This window comes from Oratosquilla oratoria, chromosome 16, assembly GCF_046742065.1.
Source record: "Oratosquilla oratoria isolate Oo_2021 chromosome 16, ASM4674206v1, whole genome shotgun sequence".
Lineage (NCBI taxonomy): Eukaryota > Metazoa > Arthropoda > Malacostraca > Stomatopoda > Squillidae > Oratosquilla > Oratosquilla oratoria.
In genome coordinates, this window is record NC_134792.1 from 10,693,348 (window position 1) to 10,719,693 (window position 26,346).

At 41.1% G+C, this 26,346-nt stretch overlaps 1 protein-coding gene across 6 annotated transcripts in view; it reads right to left on the minus strand.

Moving 5' to 3' along the window:
• Positions 1-26,346, minus strand: part of Synj (synaptojanin) — a 312,743-nt gene that overhangs the window by 107,947 nt on the left and 178,450 nt on the right. For all 6 annotated transcript variants that reach the window (XM_076199351.1, XM_076199352.1, XM_076199346.1 and 3 more), the window contains 2 exons: positions 6,374-6,521; positions 3,195-3,340 (listed from right to left, as the gene is read on the minus strand). In XM_076199351.1, the coding sequence (XP_076055466.1) occupies positions 3,195-3,340; positions 6,374-6,521 (294 nt within the window). The remainder of the gene's footprint in view (positions 1-3,194; positions 3,341-6,373; positions 6,522-26,346) is intronic.

Below are 26,346 nucleotides of genomic sequence, written 5' to 3' on the forward strand. Positions count from 1 at the left end.
CGACACGTCGTACGGCTGGCATTGGTTGCTGCCACCGAGATCTAAGTCCATGACGCCTACGTGTGCGGCACCGTATGGAAGGGGTTAAGTGTAGTTGGGAAGGCTTATGGGAGGATCTTGATTGAGAGGATTAGGAGAGGAACAGTGTGGATTTAGGACAGGTAGAGGCTGCATAGATCCAATTTTTGTGATAAGACAGCTATGTGAGAAAGCTATAGGGAAAGGTAAGGATGTTTTTGAGCGTTTATGGACCTGGAAAAGGCTTATGACAGGGTAGACAGGAAGGCACTGTGGGAGATTTTGCAGATATACAGGATAGGAGGAAAGCTTCTAGGAGCTGTCAAGAGTTTTTATGAGAGTAGTAGAGCTTGTGTTAGGATTAGAAATGGAGAGAGTGAATGGTTTAAGGTAAAGGTGGGACTTCATCAGGGATGTGTTATGTCACCCTGGCTGTTCAATCTTTACATGGATGGGGTGGTGAGAGAGGTGAATGCAAGGGTAGTGGGTAAGGGGTTGGAGATGATTAAAGAAAATGGAGAAAAGTGGGAGGTGAACCAGTTGTTGTTTGCTGATGACACTGCACTTGTAACAGGATCAGAGGAGGGATTGAGAAAGTTAATGACAGAGGTGGAGGAGGTGTGTGAAAGAAAGAAGCTGAGGATAAATGTGGGTAAAAGTAAGGTGATGAGATGTACAAGGGGAGAGAGTGACAGCAGGCTGGAAGTGAGCATTAAGGGTGAAAGACTGGAGGAAGTGGATAGTTTTAAATACTTGGGTGTGAATGTGGCAGGAAAGGGAGGAGTGGGGGTGGAGGTAGAATGTAGATTGAGAGAAGCGAGTAAATGCCTTGGTGAATTGAAAAGTGTAATGAGGAATAGACATTTGGGAATGGATGCTAAGAGGAGGTTATATGAAGGAGTGATTGTGCCAATAGCATTGTACGGGGCAGAAACATGGAACATGAGAGAGGAAGAGAGGAGTAGTATGAATGTGTTTGAGATGAAATGTCTGAGAAGTATGATAGGGGTTACTAGGCTGGATAGAGTGAGAAATGAGGAGGTGAGGAGAACAGGGGTGGAAAGGGAACTGGGAGATAGGGTTGATGAAAGAGTATTAGGATGGTTTGGACACATGGAAAGAGTGAGTGAAGAAAGATTAGTAAAAGAAGTGTGGAAAGCAGAGGTGGAAGGAGTGAATATGAGGGGGCATCCTAGGATGAGATGAAAGGGGCATTACAAAAGAGAGGAATGTCTATGGAGGAAGGATGGGAGAGAACAGAGGATAGGGGTGAATGAAGAGGGGTTGTGTATAGATGATGCTGTGATGCATGAGGGGGAGTGGGTGGGGGATGGGGGGTGAGGAAGTGTGTGTGAGAAGAAATTTGATGCAGCCCAAAGGGATTTCTCCCCCATCTTCTCCTTTTCTGCATGAGGGGATGGAGAGGGGGGGGGGGGTGTCACCGAATTTATGAAGCGGCCTTGCTGTGGTTGTGCTGTGTCTTACAACTGCTTCTGACCCAGGGTAGTGGACAGGATGCAGGGATGACCCGTCATCCAGGAGGTGCCAAGATAAGAGGGAGGGAGGAGGGTGTAGGGGAGTGGAATATATAGGAAATGGAATGGGTGGGAGTGGTTTCTATGCCTTTTTCTTTTTGGCTACCCCCCTGTGTAGGGGGAAAAACCCTTTGGTATATGTATGTATGTAGCAGAGCATGTGTCAGGATTAGAAATGGAGATAGTGAGTGGTTCGAGGTAAAGGTGGGACTTCATCAGGGATGTGTTATGTCGCCCTGGCTGTTCAACTTATGCATGGATGGGGTGGTGGGTCAGGGATTGAACATGTTTAAAGAAAATGGAGAAAAGTGGGAGGTGAGCCAGCTGTTGTTTGCAGACGACACTGCCCTTGTAGCAGGATCAGAGGAGGGATTGAGTAAGTTGGTGACAGTGTTTGGGAGAGTGTGTGATAGAAGAAAGTTGAAGATAAATGTGGGTAAAAGTAAGGTGATGAGATGTACAAGGGGTGAAAGTGGCAGTAGACTGGAAGTGAACATTAAGGTAGAGCGACTGGAGGAAGTGGATAGTTTTAGATACTTGGGTGCAAATGTGGCAGGAAAGGGAGGAGTGGAGGTGGAGGTAGAATGTAGACTGAGAGAAGCGAGTAAATGCCTTGGTGGATTAAAAAGTGTAATGAAGAATAGACATTTGGGAATAGAGGCTAAGAGGAGATTGTATGAAGGTGTGATTGTGCCAACAGCACTGTATGGGGCAGAAACATAGAACATAAGAGAGAAGGAGTTTGAATGTGTTTGAGATAAGGTGTCTGAGAAGTATGATGGGGGGTTACTAGACAGGATAGAGTGAGAAATGAGGTGAGGAGGAGAACTGGGGTGGTAAGGGAGTTGGGAGATAGGGTTGATGAAAGAGTATTGGGATGGTTTGGACACACGGGGAAAGAATGAGTGAAGAAAGACTTGTAAAAGAGGTATGGAAGGCAGATGTGGAGGAAGTGAACATGAGGGGGCGACCTCTTTATCTTGGCACCTCCTGGATGATGGGTCATCCCTGCATCTTGTCCACTGCTCTTGGTCAGAAGCAGTATTGCAAGACACAGCACATCCACAGCAAGCCCGCTTCATTAAATTGGCGATCCCCCCCCTCCGTCCCCTCATGCAGAAAAGGAGAGGACAGGGAAAAATCCCTTCAGGCAGCGTCAAATTTTCTCACACATACTCCCTTACCCCCCATCCCCCATCCATTCCACCTCATACATCACAACATCATCCATATACAACCACTGGATAAACTAAATCTACCAACCCTGGAACAAAGAAGAGAAAGAGGTGATTTGCTAACCATCTACAGAATTATGAAAGCGATGGAAATTCTTGATGGAGGTGACTTACTGAAGTGGGACAGAAGAAAAACTAGGTCACGAGAAGAAACTTAAGGTCAGTTACAGAAGAGATCTGAAAAAGAATAGCTTCCCACACAGAGTGGTTGATATCTGAAACAAACTGAACAAGGAAACAGGGAGTGCTAAAACTATACATGACTTTAAGAACAAAATGGATATGGAAAGATACAAAAGCGGGTCACTATGAGCATAGCTCTCTTCCCATGAAATACAACTAGGTAAATATATATATATATATAAATGTATTTCAAATTTTATAATAATAAAAACACCAGACATACCAGAGGAAATATGAGTTTCCTTGCGATGGTATCATAGTCATTATTCCGTTCATTTACTTCCTTCTGCCCAGCAGCAAAGTGAGAACATACAAAAGCCATGGATGTGTTGCGAATGACCATCCGAATTCCTACAGCACCTTTATTACCTGCAATATTTGATGCAGATTCATAAAAATTACTCTTGAATATGAATAGGTAACATTACACAAAATATAACAAGAAAATACATAATAAATTTCATCTGAAACTATAATGATAAGAGGATCATTAATTCAAGGGACCAATTACGGGTACCTGCTTGTGGTGGGCCTAAAAGATGGACAGCAGTGCTGTGTGCCCATCATTACATGCGATGTTATATGGGGATGAGTTTGATTCCTGTGAGCAAATGTTCTACTGGGGTACTTTCAGCTCTTATTATTCTCAATGGTTTGTTTTGTGCAAATTGTTGGGTGTCTTTATTTTCTTAGGTGTTGGGAACCATGCTGCTGAGGCATAAGTACATGTGATTCTCATAGAACCATTTGTAGACAATGATTAGTTTCCTTCTTCTGATGAAAGCCCATGTTTACTTCTGATCTTTGTAATCTTAATATGTTTACTCTTGTTAATTTTCAGGTCCTTGATGTGCAGGTTGAAGGACAAGCAAGTATCAAAAGTGAAGCTCAAGATTTTAGTATTCTTTTCCAATGGAAAGATTGTTCACTTTTCCTTTTGGATGGTTCTCTGATTTATGGTTGTCTGGGGTGAGCAATGTTATTGACAACTTCTGAGGGGAGGCTTCCATTCTATATTTTCCAAGCAAATTTTCTCATTTTTCTATGTAAGTTTGGGTGTTCTTAGCTGCCATTCTGCAGTTGTGCTAAGTTATCATCATCAGGTCATCTGCATCTGGTTATAGCCCAAGCTCAAACAATACATATATTCAAATCTACATATACATATGTACATATACCAACATTTTTTTTCCCCCTTTTAAGGGAGGTAGCCAAAAAACAAAGGCATTAAAACCACTCCTACCTATTCCATCCCTATCACACTCCACTCCCCTCCACCCTCTTCCCTCCCTCTAATCTTGGCACCTCCTGGATGATATGTCATCCCTGCATCTTGTCCACTGCCCTGGGTCAGAAGTAGTGTTGCAAGACACAGCACATCCACAGCAACGCCACTTCGTTAAATCGGCAACGCCACTCTCCGTCCCCTTATGCAGAAAAGAAGACAGGGAGAAATTCCTTTGGGCTGTGTCAAATTTTTGTCACACATTCTCCCCGTTTAAATATGATAACTGTAAATCAAGGATATGTTACGTTGAAAGTGTACATGAATTTGAGGCTAGGTATGATAAAGAATTAGAGGACAGGAGAGAGGACCTAAAGAGTACTGCTCCTTTACCATGTACTACAATTCGGTAAATACAGTTGAGCACTTTGTTGTTACTCTGGATCTTTTGTAGGAGGAAATCACTTGTGAAGAGGTTGAATAATGTAGATGAGAGTATTGCTCACTGGAGAACTCCACTGTACAGTGTTTTGGCCCCACACATTTGGTTGTTTTGGGTTTCTCCACACTGTCTGCCAGCTATGAAGTTTGTTAGCTATTTCTCATTATTGTTATGGATGTTCAGATGATCTTTTTTGGTAAAATGAGTCTGAGAACTTCATCAAATGCCCTATTTATGTCTACTGCCACCATAACTGTTCCTTCTGATGACGCTTTCTTATTAAACTCCTCCAATATTTATTAAGAGATATTTCTGAGAGGTGTGCTCGTGGAGTGGTCTTTGAGTCCATATTGGTTTGAGATGGTGGGTACAATAGCTGTTTCTTTCTGCTATTATTCTTTCCATTAACTTGGATGAAGCAGGTAATTGGGTCTATAAGATGATGGGGTTTCTGGTGATTTGTTCGGTTTTAATACAAGTATTATATGTGCTCTTTGTCACATTATTAGAATTTTGTAGTAAGCGTGGAGTGGTTGAAAATTTCTGTCAAAGACTTGTGCATTTGGATCAAGATGCTTTAGATGGATACCATATATTTTGGCGGATAAGACGACATTTAAAGCATCAAAAAACACATTAGAATTAGGGAGTCATCTTATAGGCAAGATATAAAAACCTTTTCTTTAAAATTTTACTCAAAATACCATACTAACCTACGTTCGGTAGTTTGGAGTTGAAAGCATACCATTCGAACAGTGAACAGAACAAGTTTCATCGCTGATGGCAAGAAACATAAACACATGTTGGAGGTAAGAATGTGGTAAGTTGCTTGGAATGTGGAGAATACTGTAGGTATTTACAACTGTATTTATTGGTAATACATTAAGGTATGTTATTATTGGTAATACATATAGATATGTAATTCATTATATCAATATATAACCTTATACTGACTTAAACTTTGCCACAGAATGTTTGGTATCTTGGGGGTCGTCTTATAGCAACAATATGAGCTAAAACCATGAAATTCAGAGTGAAACTTAGGGGTAGTCTTATCTGAAGGTCGTCTTATCCCCCGAAATAAACGGAATCTAAGATGTTATCTAGCCCTTCCCAAAACAGGCCTGGTCAAAGACTAAAATTGCTCAAGATACATTCACTACACAGATGAAACAAAATACCTCATCCTATGCTGATAATATGGTTTAACATCACAAACTCCTCCCATTGGAAGGCTAGGGCAGTGCCCCTTACAGAGGACGTTGTAGCATGGAATTCAATGAATCATGCCCTTGGTTCAACTTCACTGGTGGCAGGACTCGAACCACCATCCCCTCGACCTTCACTGCAAGTAATGACGCTCTAACCCGCTCAGTCAACGAGCTTCCTTCATCCTATGCTACCCACACAATATCTCTTCCTTGAATGACATGGTGGATTATGCCTAGGAGTTGTGGATTTCCTACAAGAGAGACCTGGAGCAACACTTTGATTCATTATGTGATTAGGGGTTCCTAGCATCAATCCCACATAAAAGGATACAGAAATGGAAAGTTACAAATTAATTAGCAAATACAGCCTGCTCAGTTGTTTGAATTTCAGCTCATTATGCAAAATAAATTTTGTTTGGGGAAAAAATCCATTACTCAATTTGTACACAATTCATTTGTATATTGGGACCCCAATGTATATATGCCAATAAATACATAAGGGAAGAAAAAATCATCAATCCTACCTGTAGCACCTTGCATTCCAGTCTTCACACTTTCTACGGAAACATCCTTGACGTGACTGGCATGTCTTTCGTTGACAAACACAAACAAAGCCACACCAACAAGCTGTGACCATGTGACCATTACAAACTTCTCGTCCCTTGAAATCACCTGCAAAATAGAAAAAAAAAAAAAAAAAAAGTAAGGAAGAGCTGGACTATGAAACCCTTTTAGGGATATTTTTGAAGGTCAATAAAAGTATGCTGAGAGTGGAGGATATATGGAGAAAGAGGAAAAGGACAAAAGATAGGGAGGTGCTTGAAGTAAACTGTTTAAATGAGAAAGAAAAGGAGAAGGAGTACAAGAAGCTGAGAGAGGAGTGGGAAGGAGTGAAGGAGGAATGGAGATGGTTCAGGAAGGGAGTCACAAGGTGGTGTGTGGACAAGTAGGACAGGAGGAAATAGGAGGAAGGGTATAAGTGGTGGGATGAGGAAGCAAAGAAGGCTGTAGAAGAAAAGAAATGAATATTCACAGATTGGTTACAAAATAGGATGAGAGAATCATATGAGAGATACAAAGAAAAGAAAAGTAAAGCATAAGATACAGGGTCTAACATAAATCTGTACAACTTCTTATCACATGTTTTAAGATTAATATCTCGGGTTATAATAAACATAGAGTTATGAAATTTTCAGTATATTTAGAAAAGGCAATAAGAACAATGATTTCATTCAATGTAACCACCTTCAGCTGTTATGACGCTTTCAACGCGTTTACGAAACTTGGATACAGCGTTGATGATCTCAGACTTTGATAATGAACCCACAGCCTTCTTGATGTCTGTCTTCAGGGTTGTTATACTTCTGTGTGGCTTGTCACATGCCTTGGCCTCAATTCGTGCCCAAAAATAATAATCTAAACGGTTTAGGTCTGGCGAATTTGAGGGCCACAACTCTTTGTTCCAGAACTGCACATTTGACCCTTCGAGAAGGTTGGTGGTCCTCTTCGCTGTGTGGGCTGGAGCCGAGTCTTGTTAGAAGACAAACTGGTTGCCACTAGCCTTATCTTTCATCCAGGGTATTATTTTCTCTTCTAGAACTTTGCAATAGACAACGGCATTGACTTTCTCCTTGTTGTTGAAGAAGTGAGTGAAGACGTCCCACTCAGTTGACACCACACAGAGCACCATGACACTTGCTGGTTTCTTCGTCGTTGTCTTGTGTTGAACCTCTGAGGATGAGGAGGCTATCCAGCGATCATTCCGCTTATTGAAAGTCGCATCAACCGTGAAAATCTTCTCGTCGGAAAAAAACTTGATGACTGAGCCATTCGACTTCATCCAGTTCAACAGCTTTTGGCACCTGGTCAAGCGGATTTCTTTCATTTTTCGTGTCAAAAGATGTCTTTTTCCTTGTGAGAATGAGGTTAATCCCAATTTCTTTAATGCTCTGTGAATTGTCATTGTGCTGACACCTCTCTTCTTTGCCAATGTCAATAATGGTAAGGCTGGATTTGCATTGACACTTCTCTTGAGACCAGCTAAAAAGCGAGGTGTTAGAATTCTGCCCCTTCTGGGCTTGTGAGCAGCTCGTTGGTCTTCGCCGGTCTCATCAAAACGTTTACAAACATCATAAACAGTTTGTCTGGAGTATTTTAGCATCCTTATTATGGCGCTAGGAGTGTGACCCGCGCGACGAAGTTCGCATGTGGCTGAACGTTTGGCTTGTTCCATTGCTTAATGTTTATTGCACCGGTGCTAGTATACAACTGGCTAAATTATTAGACAAATGGAAGTATCTGGAAACAATCAGAATTGCCATATTTATTTACCTAGTTGTATTTACCTAGTTGTATTTTGCGGGAAGGGGAGCTATGCTCGTGATGTCCCGCCTTTGTATCTTGCAGTGTCTAGTTTGTTTTTAAACTCATGAATGGTTTTTGCGCATACTATTCCATTGTCCAGTTTGTTCCAAGTGTCCAAAACTCTATGAGGAAAACTGTTTTTCTTCAGTTCTCTTCTATAGCTATGTTTTTTTATTTTCTTTCCATGTCCTCTTGTGTTTCTTTTGTCCCAGTTAAGTAAGCTCTCACTATCGAGTACCTCTGTGCCTTTCATGATTCTGTAGATGGTCAATAGGTCACCTCTCTCTCTTCTTTGCTCCAGTGTCGGTAACTCCAGTTTAGCCAATCTCTCTTCGTATGATAGGTTTGCAAGTGCAGGTGCCATTTTTGTAGCTGCTCTTTGGATTCTTTCTATTTTCTTTATATTCTTTTTGGTACTGGGGGACCACAATGTCGCTGCATACTCTAATCTAGGCCTTATCAATGTAACCAATATTTTTTTCATCATGTCTTCGTCCAAGTATGTAAACGCCACTTTTATTGATCTTAGCAAGTTGTAAGTCTCCCCGACAATTTTGTTAATCTGTATATCATAGGACAAGTCGTTCGTGATAATTACTCACAAATCTTTTTCGGATCCTACTTTCTTTACTTCTTTGGTTCCAATTGTATATTTTCCTGATATTCTGTTTTTGCTTTTTCCAAACTCCATTATGCTACACTTCTTAGTATTAAAGTCCACTTCCCATTTCTGACTCCAGTTCCATACCCTATTTAGGTCTTCTTGCAGTGCTTCACAGTCCTCATCAGTTTCTATTTTCCTTAGCAGTTTGGCGTCATCGGCAAAGAAGCTCATGTAGCAGTTCACGTCCTCATCCATGTCATTCATATAGATAGCAAACATTATTGGTGCCAGCACAGATCCTTGCGGTACTCCACTGATCACCTCTTTCCAGTCTGAATATTTTTCTCTGAGCACTACTCTCATCTTTCTACCAGTCAGAAAGTCCTCTATCCATTTTAGTAGGTTTCCCTGTATTCCTCCTATGTGTTCCAGTTTTTTTAGTAGTTTTCTGTGTGGTACTTTGTCAAAGGCTTTTTGCAAGTCTAGGAATGCACAATCAGCCCATCCATTTCTTTCTTGCACTATGTCTAATAGTCTTGAGTAAAAGCATATTAAGTTTGTGGAGCATGATCTTCCTTGTCTGAATCCGAATTGTCTTGGGTTTAATATGTCATTGTCTTCCAGATGTTTTACCCATCTATTCTTGATTATTTTCTCACAAATTTTGGCTATGGTGCTTGTTAGTGATACTGGCCTATAGTTGGTGGGTTCTTCTTTGTTTCCTCCTTTGTGTATTGGTACAATGTTAGCGTTTTTCCAGTCCTCGGGTATCTTTCCTTCTTTGAGTGAGCTGTTTATTAAGATGTGTATTTTGTCTGTTAGTTCTTCTTTGCACTCCTTTAGAATCCAATTTGCAATACCGTCCGGGCCATGTGATTTTCTGACATCCAGCCTTGATAAATGTTCTGATATTTCCTTTAGTGATGCTGTAAACTCATTCATGAGGGGAGATTTCTTGTTTTTGTCTATGTCACAATTTGGTATTTTCTCTCTGGTGAAAACAGATTTAAAGTGATTGTTCATGACTTCGGCCATCTCTAAATCTTCTGTGTATTCTATGTTTCCTTGGCATAGTTTCACCAATTCCTGTTTGTTTTTAAGTTTACCATTCACATACCGATAGAATAGTTTGGGTTGCTCTTTGCATTTGTCTATAATATCCTTCTCATGGTTCCTTTTCTCCTCTCTTCTCACATTAACATACTCATTTCTATAGTTAACATAAATTTGCCATTTGCTTTGTTTTTTGTCTTTTCTCCACTTTTTCCAAGCTTTGTCCCTTCTGTCTTTTGCCTCACTGCATCTTTTGTTGAACCAACATTTAATGTACTCTCTCTCTTCAAAATTTGTACGGATTTATTTGTTAGACCCTGTAAAGGAGGCAAAGAGGAGAGCAGATGTGAAATGGGGTAAGAGTATGATAGAAAATTTTGAAAGTGATAAAAAGATGTTTTGGAAAGAAATTAAGAGAGGAAGAGGAGGCAAATCATTAAGAAAAGAAGAGGTAAAAGGTGCAGATGGAGAGATGATAATGGAAGAGATGGCAGTAAGAGGAAGATATGCAGAGTATTTTAGGGAGCTGCTAAAGGTAAACAAGAATGGGGAGGGAAAGGTAGTTGCAGTGGGAAGTGCTGCGAAAATGACAGTGATGAGTGAGGAAAATGGAGGAGAAATAAGGATGGATGAGATGGAGGCAGTCATTAAGATGATGAAAGCAGGTAAGACACCTGAGTTGGATGGATGTCATGCATACATACATACATATACCAAGGCTTTTTTCCCCATACAAGGGAGGTAGCCAAAAAGGAAAAGGCATAAAACCATTCCCACCCATTCCATCCCTGAATACACTCCACACCCCTCCACCCTCCCTCTCATCTTAGCACCTCCTGGATGACGGGTCATCCCTGCACCTTGTCCACTGCCCTGGGTCAGAAGGAGTGTCGCAAGACACAGCACATCCACAGCAAGGCTACTTCATTAAATCGGCGACACCCCCTCTCCGTCCCCCCATGCATAAAGGAGAAGACGGGGAGAAATCCCTTCGGGCTGTGTCAAAATTTGCTCACACATACTACCTCACCCCCCACCCCACCCCCATTCCACCTCATGCATCACATCATCATCCATATACAACCATTCTCCATTTACCCGTCTTCTGTCCTCTCCCATCCTTCCTCAATAGACATTCCCCTCTTCCCCAAAGCCCCCTTCACCCCATCCATCCACCTCATCCTAGGACGTCCCTTCATGTTCACTCCCTCCACATCTGCCTTCCATACCTCTTTTGCTAGTCTTTCTTCACTCATTCTTTCCATGTGTCCAAACCATCCTAATACTCTTTCATCAACCCTATCTCCCAACCCCCTTTCCACCCCTGTTCTCCTCCTCACCTCCTTATTTCTCACTCTCTCTAGCCTAGTAACCCCCATCATACTTCTCAGACACCTCATCTCAAACACATTCAAACTCCTCTCTTATGTTCCATGTTTCTGCCCCATACAGTGCTGTTGGCACAATCACTCCTTCATATAGTCTCCTCTTAGCATCCATTCCCAAATGTCTATTCCTCATTACACTTTTCAATCCACCAAGGCATTTACTCGCTTCTCTCATTCTACATTCTACCTCCATCTTCACTCCACCTTTTCCTGCCACATTTGCACCCAAGTATCTAAAACTATCCACTTCCTCCAATCGCTCTCCCTTAATGCTCATTTCCAGACTACTGCCAATTTCACCCCTTGTACATCTCATCACCTTACTTTTACCCACATTTATATTCAGCTTTCTTCTATCACACACTCTCCCAAACTCTGTCACCAACTTCCTCAATCCCTCCTCCGATCCTGCTACAAGCGCAGTGCCGTCCGCAACCAACAGCTGGTCTCACCTCCCACTTTTCTCCATTTTCTTTAACCATCTCTAATCCTTGACCCACTACCCTTGCATTTACCTCTCGCACTAACCCATCCATGTATTAGTTGAACAGCCAGGGCGACATAATGCATCCTTGATGAAGTCTCACCTTTACCTCGAACCACTCACTCTCTCCATTCCTAATCCTGACACAAGCCCTACTACTCTCATAAAAACTCTTGACAGCTCCTAGAAGCTTTCCTCAAATCCTGTATAACTGCAAAACCTCCCACAGGGCTTTTCTGTCTACCCTGTCGTAAGCCTTTTCCAGGTCCATAAAGGCCAAAAAAACATCCATCCCCTTTCCTACAGCTTTCTCACATATCTGTCTTACCACAAAAATCTGATCTACACAACCTCTACCCGTCCTAAATCCACACTGTTCCTCACCAATTACTCCCTCTGTTCCTCTCCTAATCCTCTCAATCAAGATCCTCCCATAAGCCTTCCCAACTACACTTAACAAGCTAATCCCTCTGAAACTACTACATTCACACTTGTCCCCTTTTCCCTTGTAAAGTGGAACTATACAGGCACTCCTCCAGTCATGCAGAATGTCTAAAAAAAAAAAGGAGGTATTGTGATGGTGGACTAGCTGGTGAGGTTGTTTAAAGTTTTTTTAGGAGAGGGTAGAATGCTGGAGGACTGGAGGAGTGCCTGTATAGTTCCACTTTACAAGGGAAAGGGAGACCAGTGTGGGTGTATTAGTTTCAGAGGGATCAGTTTGTTGAGTGTAGTTGGGAAAGCTTATGGGAGGGTCTTGATTGAGAGGATTAAGAGAGGAACAGAGGGAGTAATTGGTGAGGAACATTTTGGGTTTAGGACAGGTAGGGTTTGCATGGATCAGATATTTGTATTTACCTAGTTGTACCTAGTTATATTTTACGGGAAGGGAGCTATGCTTGTAGTGACCAGTTTTAGTATCTCTCCACATCCAGTTTATTCTTAACCCCTTCCATACGGTGCCGCACAAGTAGGCGTCATGGGGAGCGAGTGTATTCGCGAGGCTGCCATATCGGCGTCTTGATTATATTTATTGTAGTCGCCCCTCCATAATGACATTCTTTCTAATTCTTTTGTAATCGCATTTTCTATGGTTATCAAAATTCACGGGTGAAGAGAGAACGATCGATATAAGCGGTGACTATATTTTATGATGCGAGTATTATTACGACACGTCGTACGGCTGGCATTGGCTGCTGCCACCGAGATCTAAGTCCATGACGCCTACGTGTGCGGCACCGTATGGAAGGGGTTAAAATCATGTATAGTTTTGGCATTCACTGTTTCTCCGTTCAGTTTGTTCCAGACATCAATCACTCTATGTGGGAAGCTATTTTTGTTCAGGTCTCTTCTGTAACTGTCTTTCTTTAGTTTCTTTTCATGTCCTCTTGTTTCTCTTCTGTCCCACTTTAATAAGTCGTCTCTATCGAGAATTTCCATCCCTTTCATAATTCTGAAAATGGTCAACAAATCACCTCTTTCTCTTCTCTGTTCCAATGCTGACAGATGTAATTTCTCTAATCTTTGTTCGTATGTCAGATTTGAAAGTGTAGGTGCCATTTTTGTCGCTGCTCTTCAGATTCTTTCTAATTTTCTTATGTTCTTCTTTGTGCTAGGTGCCCACAGTGTTGCAGCATACTCTAGTTTAGGTGTTATCAGTGTAACGACTACTTTTTTACCATCTCCTCATCTATGTAGTCGAAGGCCACTTTCATTGATCTCAATAAGTTATGTCTCTGAATAATATATTGACATGTTTATCAGGTGTCAAGTAGCTTGAGATAATTACTCCTAGGTCCCTTACTGAATTGACTTTTTTGACTTCTTTGTTTCCAATTTTATACTGTCCCAATACTCTGTTTTCACTTTTTCCAAATTCCATTTAGCTACATTTTTTAATGTTGAAGTTCATCTCACATCTCCGACTCCATTCCCATATTTTGTCTAGGTCATCTTGCAGCGATCTGCAATCTTCCTCTGTTCTTACTCTCCTGAGTAATTTGGCATTGTCAGCAAAGAAGTTCATGTAACAATTTACTCCCTTATCAATATCATTTATATACAGTCGAACCTCGAAAACCCGGACCCTCGTATGACCGGTCGAAATGAACAAAGGGCGGACTTTTCAAGCAAAGTTCCCTATTTGTCCAGTAGGTGGCAGCGACGGCCGTACACGTGTACTCAAACCCGGCCCAGTCAAGCCGCCACTAGGGCTGCCGTTTCGTAGAATTTTGTACCAAAACTTAGTAAAATAGCAGCATGTGGCAACTGCACAACGACATAAGGAAATTTTTTTCTACATATCAGCGGGCTGTTAAAAACATTCAAAAACTCACTTTTGTTTAAAAATCATAGAACTAGTTATCAAATAATAAATGGTACATCAAAATATGACTTTTATTGGTAATTGTGTTACTCATAAAATATTATACCCCAAAAGATACGCTTTTACCATGTAGAAAAAAATTCTACGCTAAAGTTTCAGCTTTCTTTTAGTGATAAAAAAAAAAAAAAAAAAAAAATAATAATAATAATAATAATAATAATAATAATTATATCTTACTGAATATGTTAGGGCAAGAAAAAAAAAAAAACTAGAACCAACATTTTGTTAAAGTTTGACAAGTATATCTTGCTATGGAAGTCTGCACACACCTGAGAAAAATGTATGCCCCGGTATGGCAACACTCCCATTCTACACAGCAGTGTAGAAAACGCGGCAACCCTGGCCGCCACCACTGTCCCGCGTGCATACCTTCCGATATTTACAGTGTACTTAATAAAAAATACAGTACAGTACACTGTATTTACAGTACATTTACATGCCTGTATTACAGTTATTATTACAGAATTATTAGTATTATAGCATTATTATTACAGTGTTAGAGTATTATTCTTATGTGTTTCTATGCCATATCATACATAACCTATACGTATACCACTACGAAAATCTACGGGTGTTAGGGCAATATTTTCGATGACCGGACTTTTGGCATGACTGGACCACCCTTCCCCCCAATTAGTCTGGGCTTTCGAGGTTCGACTGTATATGGCAAACATTAATGGAGCCAATACAGAGCCCTGCGGGATGCCACTTTTCACATCTTTCCAGTTCGAATTTTTGTCTCTCAGTACCACTCTCATTTTTCTCCCAGTTAAGAAATCCTTCATCCATTCCAGCAGTTTACCTTGTATTCCTCCTATTATTTCAATTTTTCTTATTAATTTCTTATGTGGTACTTTGTCGAATGCCTTCTGCAAATCAAAGGAGGCGCAATCTGCCTAGCCATCTCTTTCTTGTATTATCTCAATTAATCTCAAATAAAAGCAGATTAGGTTTGTGGTACATGATCTGCCACTTCTAAAGCCAATTGTTTGGGGTTTATTATTTTATTTTCTTCCAAGTGTTTGGTCTATTTGTTTCTGATGACTTTTTCGCATATTTTTGCTACCGTGCTTGTAAGGGATACCACTCTGAAGTTTGTAGGATCTACCCTATTTCCTCCTTTATATATTGGTATTATGTTTACATCTTTCCAATCTTGCGGCACCTTTCCCTCTTTGAGTGAGAAGTCAGTTATCTCATACAGTTGATCTGTCAGTTCGTCTAAAGTATCTTTCAGTATCCAATTTGCGATTCCATCTGGTCCATGCGATTTCCTGACATTAGGTTTTTTATCTGGTCTCATTTCTTTTTGTATTACCTTTATTTCTTTTCTATTTATTTCTTTATATCTTCCCTGTGGTGGGGGAAAAGAATACTGCCACCAAGTATTTCCACTTGGATCGTAAGAGGCGAGAAGAAAGGGACGGGGATTGGGACTAGGCATCCTTCTCCTTGTAGCCCCACAGGGGACATTCCTAAAAAAAGTAAAGGCATAAGAGGGTCGAGTTTTCCAACCAGCACCCTACAGTCTTTTAATGTGTGTGGATGTGGTACAGATGAGAGTAAAAGGGAAGAGATAGGTAGTATGTTTGTGAGAAAAAAGATGGATGTGTTGGCTTTGAGTGAAACTAAGTTGAAAGGGAAGGGTGAGTGTAAGTTTGGGAGAGTAAATGGGAGGTTATCAGGAGTGAAGAGAGGGCGAGGGAGGGAAGGGGTGGCTATAGTAGAAAGTGAAGAGATAGGTAAACGTGTAGTGGAGTGGAAGGAGGTTTCCTCAAGGATAATGTGGATGAAGGTGAAACTGGGAAAGGAGATGTGGGTTTTCGCAAGTGCATATGGGCCTGGCAGTGAGAAGAGTGTAGAAGAAAGGGAGGATTTTTGGATAGATTTAAATGCGTGCATAGAGGATTTAGGGAGAAATATCAATGTAATAGCACTGGGAGACCTTAATGCTAGGGTAGGAAATGATCAAATTGATGGAGTGGTTGGGAAATGTGAAGTTCCAGGAAAGAATCGTAGTGGAGAGTTGATGGTGGAAATGTGTCTAGAGAGTTGATGATAGCAAATACAGTGTTTCAGAAGAAAGTCAAGCATGAGTATACATGGGAGAGGGTGGTGGATGGAAGGGTGGTAGATAGAGCGTTAATGGATTATCTAGTGGTAAATAGGATTATGATAGGAAGAGTTAAGGATGTAAATGTTCTAAGGGGAGAGGGTGGGGGAATATCAGATCATTTTTTGGTGGAAGGTAAGTTGAGAGTGGAGGATAGATGGAGAAAGAGGAAAGGGACAAAAGGTAGGGAGGTGCTTAGAGTGAACTCTTTAAATGGAAAGGAAAAGGAGGAGTACAAGAAGCTGAAGGAGGAGTGAGAGGGAGTGAAGGATAGAGTAGAGCTAGGTGTGGAGGAATGGGGATGGTTCAAGGAGGGAGTCACAAAGCGTGCAAAGATGGTGTGTGGAACAAGAAGGACAGGAGGAAATAGAAGGAAGGGTAGTGAATGGTGGGATGAGGAAACAAAGAAGGTTGTAGAAGAGAAGAAGCGAGCTTTCACAGATTGGTTACAAAATAGGACAAGGGAGTCATATGAGAGGTACAAAGAAAAGAAAAGAAAAGAGAAGTAAAGCAAAAGGTAAAGGAGGCAAAGAGGAGAGCAGATGTGAAGTGGGGTAAGAGTATGACAGAAAATTTTGAAAGTAATAAAAAGATGCTTTGGAAAGAAATTAAGAGAGGAAGAGGAGGCGAATCAAGTAGAGAAGAAAAGATAATAGGTGCAGATGGAGAGATGATAATGGAGGAGAAGGCAGTAAGGGGAAGATGGGCAGAATATTTTAGGGAGTTGCTAAATGTAAAGAAGGATAGGGAGGGAAAGATAGCTGCAGTGGGAAATGCTAAGAAAATGACCGTGATGAGTGAGGAAAATGGAGGAGAAATAAGGAAGGATGAAGTGAAGCCAGTTGTTAAGATGATGAAAACAGGTAAGGCACCTGGTCTGGATGGATGCCATGCAGAATGTCTAAAAAAAGGAGGTACAGTGATGGTGGACTGGCTGGTGAGGTTATTTAATGTTTGCTGGAGAGAGGGTAGAGTGCCGGAGGACTGGAGGAGTGCCTGCATAGTTCCACTTTACAAGGGAAAAGGGGACAAGTGTGAATGTAGTAGTTTCAGAGGGATTAGCTTGTTAAGTGTAGTTGGGAAGGCTTATGGGAGGATCTTGATTGAGAGGTTTAGGAGAGGAACAGAGGGAGTAATTGGTGAGGAACAGTGTGGATTTAGGATGGGTAGAGGTTGTGTAGATCAGATTTTTGTGGTAAGACAGATATGTGAGAAAGCTGTAGGAAAGGGGAAGGATGTTTTTTGGGCTTTTATGGATCTGGAAAAGGCTTAAGATAGGGTAGACAAAAAGGCACTGTGGGAGGCTTTGCGGATATACGGGATAGGAGGAAAGCTTCTAGGAGCTGTCAAGAGTTTTTATGAGGGTAGTAGAGCTTGTGTCAGGATTAGAAATGGAGAGAGTGAGTGGTTTGAGGTAAAGGTGGGACTTCATCAAGGATGCGTTATGTCGCCCTGGCTGTTCAACTTATACGTGGATGGGGTAGTGCGAGAGGTAAATCCAAGGGTAGTGGGTCAGGGATTAGAGATGATTAAAGAAAATGGAGAAAAGTGGGAGGTGAGCCAGCTGTTGTTTGTGGAAGAGGGATTGAGGAAGTTAGTGACAGTGTTTGGGAGAGTGTGTGATAGAAGAAAGCTGAAGATAAATGTGGGTAAAAAATGTGGGTAAAAAATGTGGGTGATGAGATGTACAAGGGGTGAAATTGGCAGTAGACTGTTAGTTAGCATTATGGGAGAGCGACTGGAGGAAGTGGATAGTTTTAGATACTTGGGTGCAAATGTGGCAGGAAAATGTGGAGTTAAGGTGGAGGTAGAATGTAGATTGAGAGAAGCGAGTAAATGCCTTGGTGGATTAAAAAGTGTAATGAGGAATAGACATTTGGGAATGGATGCTAAGAGGAGACTAAATGAAGGAGTGATTGTGCCAACAGCACTGTATGGGGCAGAAACATGGAACATAAGAGAGGAAGAGAGAAGGAGTTTGAATGTGTTTGGGATGAGGTGTCTGAGAAGTATGATGGGGGTTACTAGGCTAGAGAGAGTGAGAAATAATGAGGTGAGGAGGAGAACAGGGGTGGAAAGGGAGTTGGGAGAAGGGTTGATGAAAGAGTATTAGGATGGTTTGGACACATGGAAAGAATGAGTGAAGAAAGACTAGTAAAAGAGGTATGGAAGGCAGATGTAGAGGGAGTGAACATGAAGGGACATCCTAGGATGAAGAGGATGGATGGGGTGAAGGGGGCTTTGGGGAAGAGGGGAGTGTCTGTTGAGGAAGGACAGGAGAGGACAGAAGACAGGGGTGAATGGAGAATGGTTGTATATGGATGATGTTGTGATGCATGAGGTGGAATGGGCAGGGGGATGGGGGGTGAGGTAGTACGCGTGAGCAAAATTTGACGCAGCCCAAAGGGATTTCTCCCTGTCTTCTCCTTTTATGCATGGGGGGATGGAGAGGGGGTGTCGCTGATTTAATGAAGTGGCCTTGCTGTGGATGTGCTGTGTCTTGCGACACTGCTTCTGACCCAGGGCAGTGGACAAGGTGCAGGGATGATCCGTCATCCAGGAGGTGCTAAGATAAGAGGGAGGGTGGAGGGGTGTGGAGTATATTCAGGGATGGAATGGGTGGGAATGATTTTATGCCTTTTCCTTTTTGGCTACCTCCCTTGTAAGGGGGAAAAGCCTTGGTATTTACCTAGTTGTATTTTGCGGGAAGGGGAGCTATGCTCGTGTTGTCCCGCCATTGTATTTCTCAGTGTCTAGTTTGCTTTTAAACTCGTGAATGGTTTTGCGCTTACTATTTCATTATCCAGTTTGTTCCAAGTGTCTAAAACTCTATGTGGAAAACTGTTTTTCTTCAGTTCTCTTCTATAGCTATGTTTTCTTAATTTCCTTCCATGTCCTCTTGTGTTTCTCTTGTCCCAGTTTATTAATTCTTCTCTATCAAGTATCTCTGTGCCTTTCATGATTCTGTAGATGGTCAGTAGGTCTCCTCTCTCTCTTCTTTCCTCCAGTGTCGGTAGCTCCAGTTTAGCCAATCTCTCCTCGTATGATAGGTTTGCAAGTGGAGGTGCCATTTTTGTAGCTGCTCTTTGGATTCTTTCTATTTTCTTTATGTTCGTTTTGGTACTGGGGGACCACAATGTCGCCGCATACTCTAGTCTAGGCCTTATCAATGTAACCAATATTTTTTTCATCATGTCTTCGTCCAGGTAAGCAAAAGCCACTTTTATTGATCTTAGCAAGTTGTAAGTCTCCCCGACAATTTTGTTAATCTGTGTATCATAGGACAAGTCGTTTGTCATAATAACTCCCAAGTCTTTTTCAGATCCTACTTTCTTTACTTCCTTGGTTCCAATTGTATAATTTCTTGATATTCTGTTTTTGCTTTTTCCAAACTCCATTATGCTACACTTCTTAGTATTAAAATCCACTTCCCATTTCTGACTCCAGTTCCATACCCTATTCAGATCTTCTTGCAGTGCTTCACAGTCCTTATCAGTGTCTACTTTCCTTAACAGTTTGGCATCATCAGCAAAGAAGCTCATGTAACAGTTCACGCCCTTTTTCCAATCTGAATATTTTTCTCTGAGTACTACTCTCATCTTTCTTCCAGTCAGGAAGTCCTCCATCCATTTTAGTAGGTTCCCTTGTGTTCCTCCAATGTGTTCCAGTTTTTTTTGTAGTTTTCTGTGTGGTACTTTGTCAAATGCTTTTTGCAAGTCTAGGAATGCACAATCAGTCCATCCGTTTCTTTCTTGCACTATGTCTATTAGTCTTGAGTAGAAGCATATCAAGTTTGTGGTGCATGATCTACCTTGTCTGAACCCGAATTGTCTTGGGTTTAATATGTTGTTATCTTCCAGGTGATTTACCCATCTATTCTTGATGATTTTCTCACAAATTTTGGCTATAGTGCTTGTTAGTGATACTGGTCTATAGTTGGTGGGTTCTTCCTTGTTTCCTTTATATATTGGTACAATGTTAGCATTTTTCCAGTCATTAGGTATCTTTCCTTCCTTGAGTGAGCTATTTATTATGATGTGTATTTTGTCCGTTAGCTCTTCTTTGCATTCTTTTAGAATCCAATTTGCAATTCCATCCGGGCCATGTGATTTTCTGACGTCCAGTTTTGATAGATGTTCTGATATTTCTTTTTGTGATGTTGTAAATTCACTCATGTGGGGAGAATGTTTGTTATTATCTACGTCCCAATTTTGTATTTTCTCTCTGGTGAAGACAGATTTAAAGTGGTTGTTCATGATTTCGGCCATCTCTAATTCTTCTGTGTATTCTATATTTCCTTGGCGTAGTTTCACTAGTTCCTGTTTGGTTTTAAGTTTACCATTTACATACCGGTAGAATAGCTTGGGCTGATCTTTGCATTTTTCTATAATATCCTTCTCATGGTTCCTTTTCTCCTCTCTTCTCACATTAACATACTCATTTCTATAGTTTATATAAATTTGCCATTTGCTTTGTTTTTTGTCTTTTCTCCACCTTTTCCAAGCTTTGTCCCTTCTGTCTTTTGCCTCATATGTATGTATGTATGTTTATTTCTCTCATCATGGGTGATCTTTCTTGTTGTCCATCTTCCCAAGATTGTGAGCTCTCAAGTGTAAAAACAGACCTGAAATGTCTGATCATAACTTCTGCCATCTCTGTGTCGTCTATACAGGTAAACGTCGACTTACGATGGCATTAGGTTTCGATAGAGCCATCGTAAGACGATTTCATCGTAAGTCGATCCCCAATTTGTGTATCACTGTTCCGTGGTCACTGTACCTAGCCTACCTGTATATTAACCACCAGAGATACTGAATATAGCCTATTAAACATGTACAGTAGTTTATTTAATTATTTTTATCCTTTTTACCATATTCAAACACTATAATATGTATTTTCAGTACGGACTTAAATCTCGCGGGCAGCAGCCAATGCCAGCCGTACGACGTGACGTAATAATACTCGCATCATAAAATATAGTCACCGCTTATATCGATCGTTCTCTCTTTCACCCGCGAATTCTGAAAACCACAGAGAATGGGATTTAGGGCACATTTGAGAGAATGTAAAAACACAGGGGCGACTACAATAAATATAATCAAGACGCCGATATGGCAGCGTCGCGAATCCACTTGCTCCTCATGACGCCTACGTGTGCGGCACCGTATGGAAGGGGTTAAATTATCATATCGTCGTCGTCGTCGTCATCATCGTAAAGTCGAACAATCGTAAGTCGCGGCCATCGTAAGTCGACGTTTACCTGTATATTCTTTATCTCGTTCACGCAATTTCACTATTTCATGTTTATCCTTTAGTTTTTCATTTATATATCTGTAAAGGAGTTTAGGTTGATCCTTACATTTGTCTATAATATCTTTTTAATTTTTTTTCTTTCCTGCGCATATTCACATATTCATTCCTAAGTTTTATATATGTTTGCCATTTTTTTTTCCCCATCTTTTTCAGGCTTTGTCTCTCCTGTCTCTAGCCTCACTACACCTTTTGTTAAACCAATATTTTATGTAGATCTCTTTTTGTTTCTTTTTTGGTACATATTTGTTAATTCCTTCCTTGTACTTTTCTCTGAATATGTTCCATTTGTCTTCCATCTTTGTTTCCTCGTTAGAAAATTTATCCCAATTTGTGTTTTGGAATTTTTTTCTTAGTTTTACAAAGTCCGTTTTGTTGTACATTAATCTTCTTTCTCTATGTTTGTCATTCCTGTCTACATTGTTCTGTTTTTTTAATTCAAACTCTATTAGTACATGGTCGCTCTTTCCAATTGGTGTTTTATACTCCATTTTGTTCACAATATCTGGCTCAGAAGTTAATATTAAGTCTAGTTTTAATGGTTCCTTGTTGTTTCTATATCTAGTATTTTCCTTAACTCATTGTGTTAGGGTGTATTCAATGGTCATATCCTGTAGAATATTGCTCCAAAGTTCATCTCCCCCTTAAAGATACAGGAATATTCAGGTGCACTAAAATAAAATTCCTTCCGTATAATCTTTGTTGTGGACTTTTTCCACAAACTTTTTGAAGCCCCCTCGTAAGGTGATGAGATGTACAAGGGATGAAAGTAGCAGCAGTCCGGAAGTGAGTATTAAGGGAGAGAGACTGGAGGAAGTAGATAGTTTTAGATACTTGGGTGTGAATGTCAAGGGAAAAGGGGAAGTGGAGGTAGAGGTAGAATGTGGATTGAGAGATGCAAGTAAATGCCTTCAGGGATTAAAAAGTGTAATGAAAAATAGACATTAGGGAATGGATACTAAGAGATTGTATGAAGGAGTAATTATACCAACAGCACTGCATGGGGGCAGAAACATGGAACATAAGAGAAGAGAGGAGTTTGAATGTGTTTGAGATGAGGTGCCTAAGAAGTATGATGTGGGTTACTAGGCTGGATAGAGTGAGAAATGAGGTGAGGAGAATAATGAGGGTGGAAAGGGAGTTGGGAGATAGGGTTGATGAAAGAGTATTGGGATGGTTTGGACACATGAAAAGAATAAGTGAAGAAATATTAGTAGAGGTGTGGAAGGCAAAGATGGAAGGAGTGAATATGAGGGGGTGACCAAGGATTAGATGGGTGGATGGGGTAAAAGGGGCATTGGGAAAGAGGGGAATGTCTGTTGGGGAAGTTGTTGTGGATAGATGATGCTGTGTGTTGCATGAAAAGGAGTGGGTGGGGGATGGGGAGTGAAGGTGTATGTGAAAATTAAATTGACGCAACCCAAAGGGATTTCTCCCCGTCTTCTCCATTTCTGCATGAGGAGACAGAGAGGGGGGTTGCCAATTTAATGAAGCAGCCTTGCTGTGAATGTGCTGTGTCTTGTGACACTGTTTCTGATCCAGGGCAGTGGGCAAGATGCAGGGATGACCCTTCATCCAAGAGGAGCCAAGATAAAAAGGGAGTGAGGGGGGGTGGATGTGAGTGGAGTATGTAGGGATGGAATGGGTATGAGTGGATTTTATGTCTTTGTTTTTTAGCTACCTCCCTTGTAAAGGGGAAAAGCTTTTGTTTTATAAATGATGTAATACAGGTTCATTTAATATGGCTTTTCAGGTTGTGAAGTGTTCTTCAACACTTCAGTAACCATACGTTTCTTTTATGTGAATTCTGTAGCTCCCTGTCTGGGGTATTTGCTCCAAGTTATTGTAGGGTTAAAATCTGCTCAGTAGCTTACAGCTGATACTTTAGGGTCTATTTGGGATGCTCCTATGGACCAGAGCCACACATTATTTTGTATGTGGTAGAGGAAATCTCTATTCATAGAGAAATGATGCTATTTTATCATACTGTGTCTGTCCCTCCATTATGCTGTCCCAACACTCTTAATACCATCCTATACCACTTGTCTAAATATTCATTTCCATTTTCAGCAAACCCTTTGGTACAGGAAAAAGAATAATGCCACTGAGTGTTTCCACTCAAGTCGTAAAAGGCAACAAAAGATGGAACTGGGATGGGACTAGGCACCAAAGGGGACATTCCTAAAAAAAATCAAAGGCATAAGAGGATCTGGGAGTTTTCCAACCACAACCCTAAGGTTTGGGTCTTTTAATGTGTGTAGATGTGGTACAGATAAGAGTAAAAGGGAAGAGATAGGCAGTATGTTTGTGGGAAGAAAGATAGATGTCTTGGCTTTGAGTGAAACTAAGTTGAAAGGGAGGGGCTAGTTTGAGACTGGGATTGGTTGGGAGGGTGTCAGAAATGAAAAGAGGACAAGGGAGAGAAGGGGTAGCTATACAAGCAATGAGATAGATAAACATGTGGTGAAGTGCAAGGAGGTTTCTTCAAGGTTAATATGGATGAAGGCAACAACTAGTTGTGTTATATGGGAAGAGAGCTACGTTTGTAGTGACCTGTCTTTGTATCTTTCAGCATCTAGTTTGTTCTTAAATTCTTGTTTAGCTTTTGCACACACTGTTGCTCCATCCATTTTGTTCCAGATATCTACCACCCTGTGTGGGAAATTATTCTTTTCCAGATCTCTTCTGTAACTATCCTTTTTGAATTTCTTTTCCTGTCCTCTTGTAGTGAGAAGAGTGTAGAGAAAAGGGAGGCTTTTTGGACAGATTTAAATGAGTGCATAGAGGGTTTAGGGAGGAATGTCAATGTAGTGGTATTGGGAGATCTCAATGCTAGTGTGAGATGAACCAATAGATGGAGTGGTTGAAAGTGTGGAGTTCCTGAGAAATTTGTAGTGGAGAGATGATGGTGATGTGTCTAGAGAGTTGATGAGAGAAAATTCAGTGTTTAGGAAGAAAGTCAAGCATAAGTATACATGGAAGAGGGTGGTGGATGGAAGAGTGGTAGATAGGGGTTTCAAGGTTTACACAGTGGTAACCATTTGAAGAGTAGGAAGAGTTCTGGATATACATGTTGTTGGGGAGAAAGTGGGGGAATATCAGATCAACTTTTGGTGGAAGATAGGTTGAGAGTGGAAGATAGATGGAGAATGAGGAAAACAACAGAAGGTAGGGAGGTGCTTTGAGTACATACATATTTCAAAGGCTTTTCCGCCTTTACAAGGAAGGTAGCAACAAAAAAAAACAAAGACATAAATTCCACTCCTATTCAATCCATCAACACGGGATTACTCGGACAGACAGTCTAGGGAACAACAACAGTAACAACACACACTCCACTCCCATTCACCGCCCTCCCTCCCTCTTATCTTGGCTCCTCTTGAATGATGGGTTATCCCTGCATCTTGCCCACTAACCTGGGTCAGAAGCAGTGTCACAAGATACAGTACATCCACAGCATGGCTGATTCATTAAATTGGCAACCCCCCCCCCCCGTTCCCTCATGCAGAAAAAGAGAAGACAGGGAGAAATCCCTTCAAGCTGTGTCAAATAATTTTTTCACACATACTCTCTCACCCTCCATCCCCAACTTACTCCCTTTCATGCATCACATCATCCATATGTAAACCACCCTCCATTCACCCCTATATTCCATCTTCTGTCCTTTCTCAACAGACATTCCCCTTTTACCCCATCCATCCATCTCATCCTTGGTTGCCCCCTTTCATGTTCACTTCTTCCACTTCTGCCTTCCACATCTCTTTTACTAATCTTTCATTAATCATTCTTTCCATGTTACAAAACCATCCCAATACTCTTTCATCAACCTTATCTCCCAACTACCTTTCCACCCCCATTATCCTCCTCACCTCATTTTTCACTCTGTCCAGCCTAGTAACCAGTATCATACTTCTCATCTCAAACACATGCAAACTCCTCCTCTCTCTCTCTTATGTTTCATGTTTCTACCCCATACAGTGCTGTTGGCATAATCACTCATTCATAAAATCTCTAAGCATCTATTCTCAAATATTGATTTCTCATTACACCTTTTCCTAAAGCTTTCCCAATGTCTTTTCACAAAAATCTGATCCATACAACACCTACCAGTCCACCTACACTGTTCCTCAAAAATTACTCCCTATGTTCCTCTCCTAATCCTCTTAATCAAGACCCTCCCATAAGCTTTCCCAACTACACTTAAACTGATACCTCTGAAACTAGTGCACTCACACTTGTCCCCTTTTCCCTTGTAAAGTGAAACTATACAGGCACTCCTCCAGCCCTCCAGCACTCTACCCTCTCTAAAACAAACATTAAACAACCACACCAGACAGTCCATCATTGTACCTCCTTTTTTTTTTAGACATTCTGCAATGACACCCATCCAACCCAGGTGCCTTACCAGCTCTCATCATCTAATGACTGCCTTCATCTCATCCTTCCTTATTTCTCCTCCATTTTCTTCACTCATCAGTCATCACTGTCGTTTTCTCAGCACTACCAACTGCAACTACCTTTCCCTCCTTGTCCTCCTTCACATTTAGCAACTTCCTAAAATACTCTGGCCATATCCCTTTTATTGCTATCTCTTCCATTATCATCTCTCCAGCTGCGCCTTTTACCTTTTCTTCTCTACTTGATTTGCCTCCTCTTCCTCTCTTAATTTCTTTCCAAAATATCTTTTTATTACTTTCAAAATTTTCTAGCATACTCTTACCCCATTTGACATCTGCTCTCCTCTTTGTCTTCTTTATCTTATCCCTTATTTCACTTTTCTTTGTACCTCTCTCTTCCT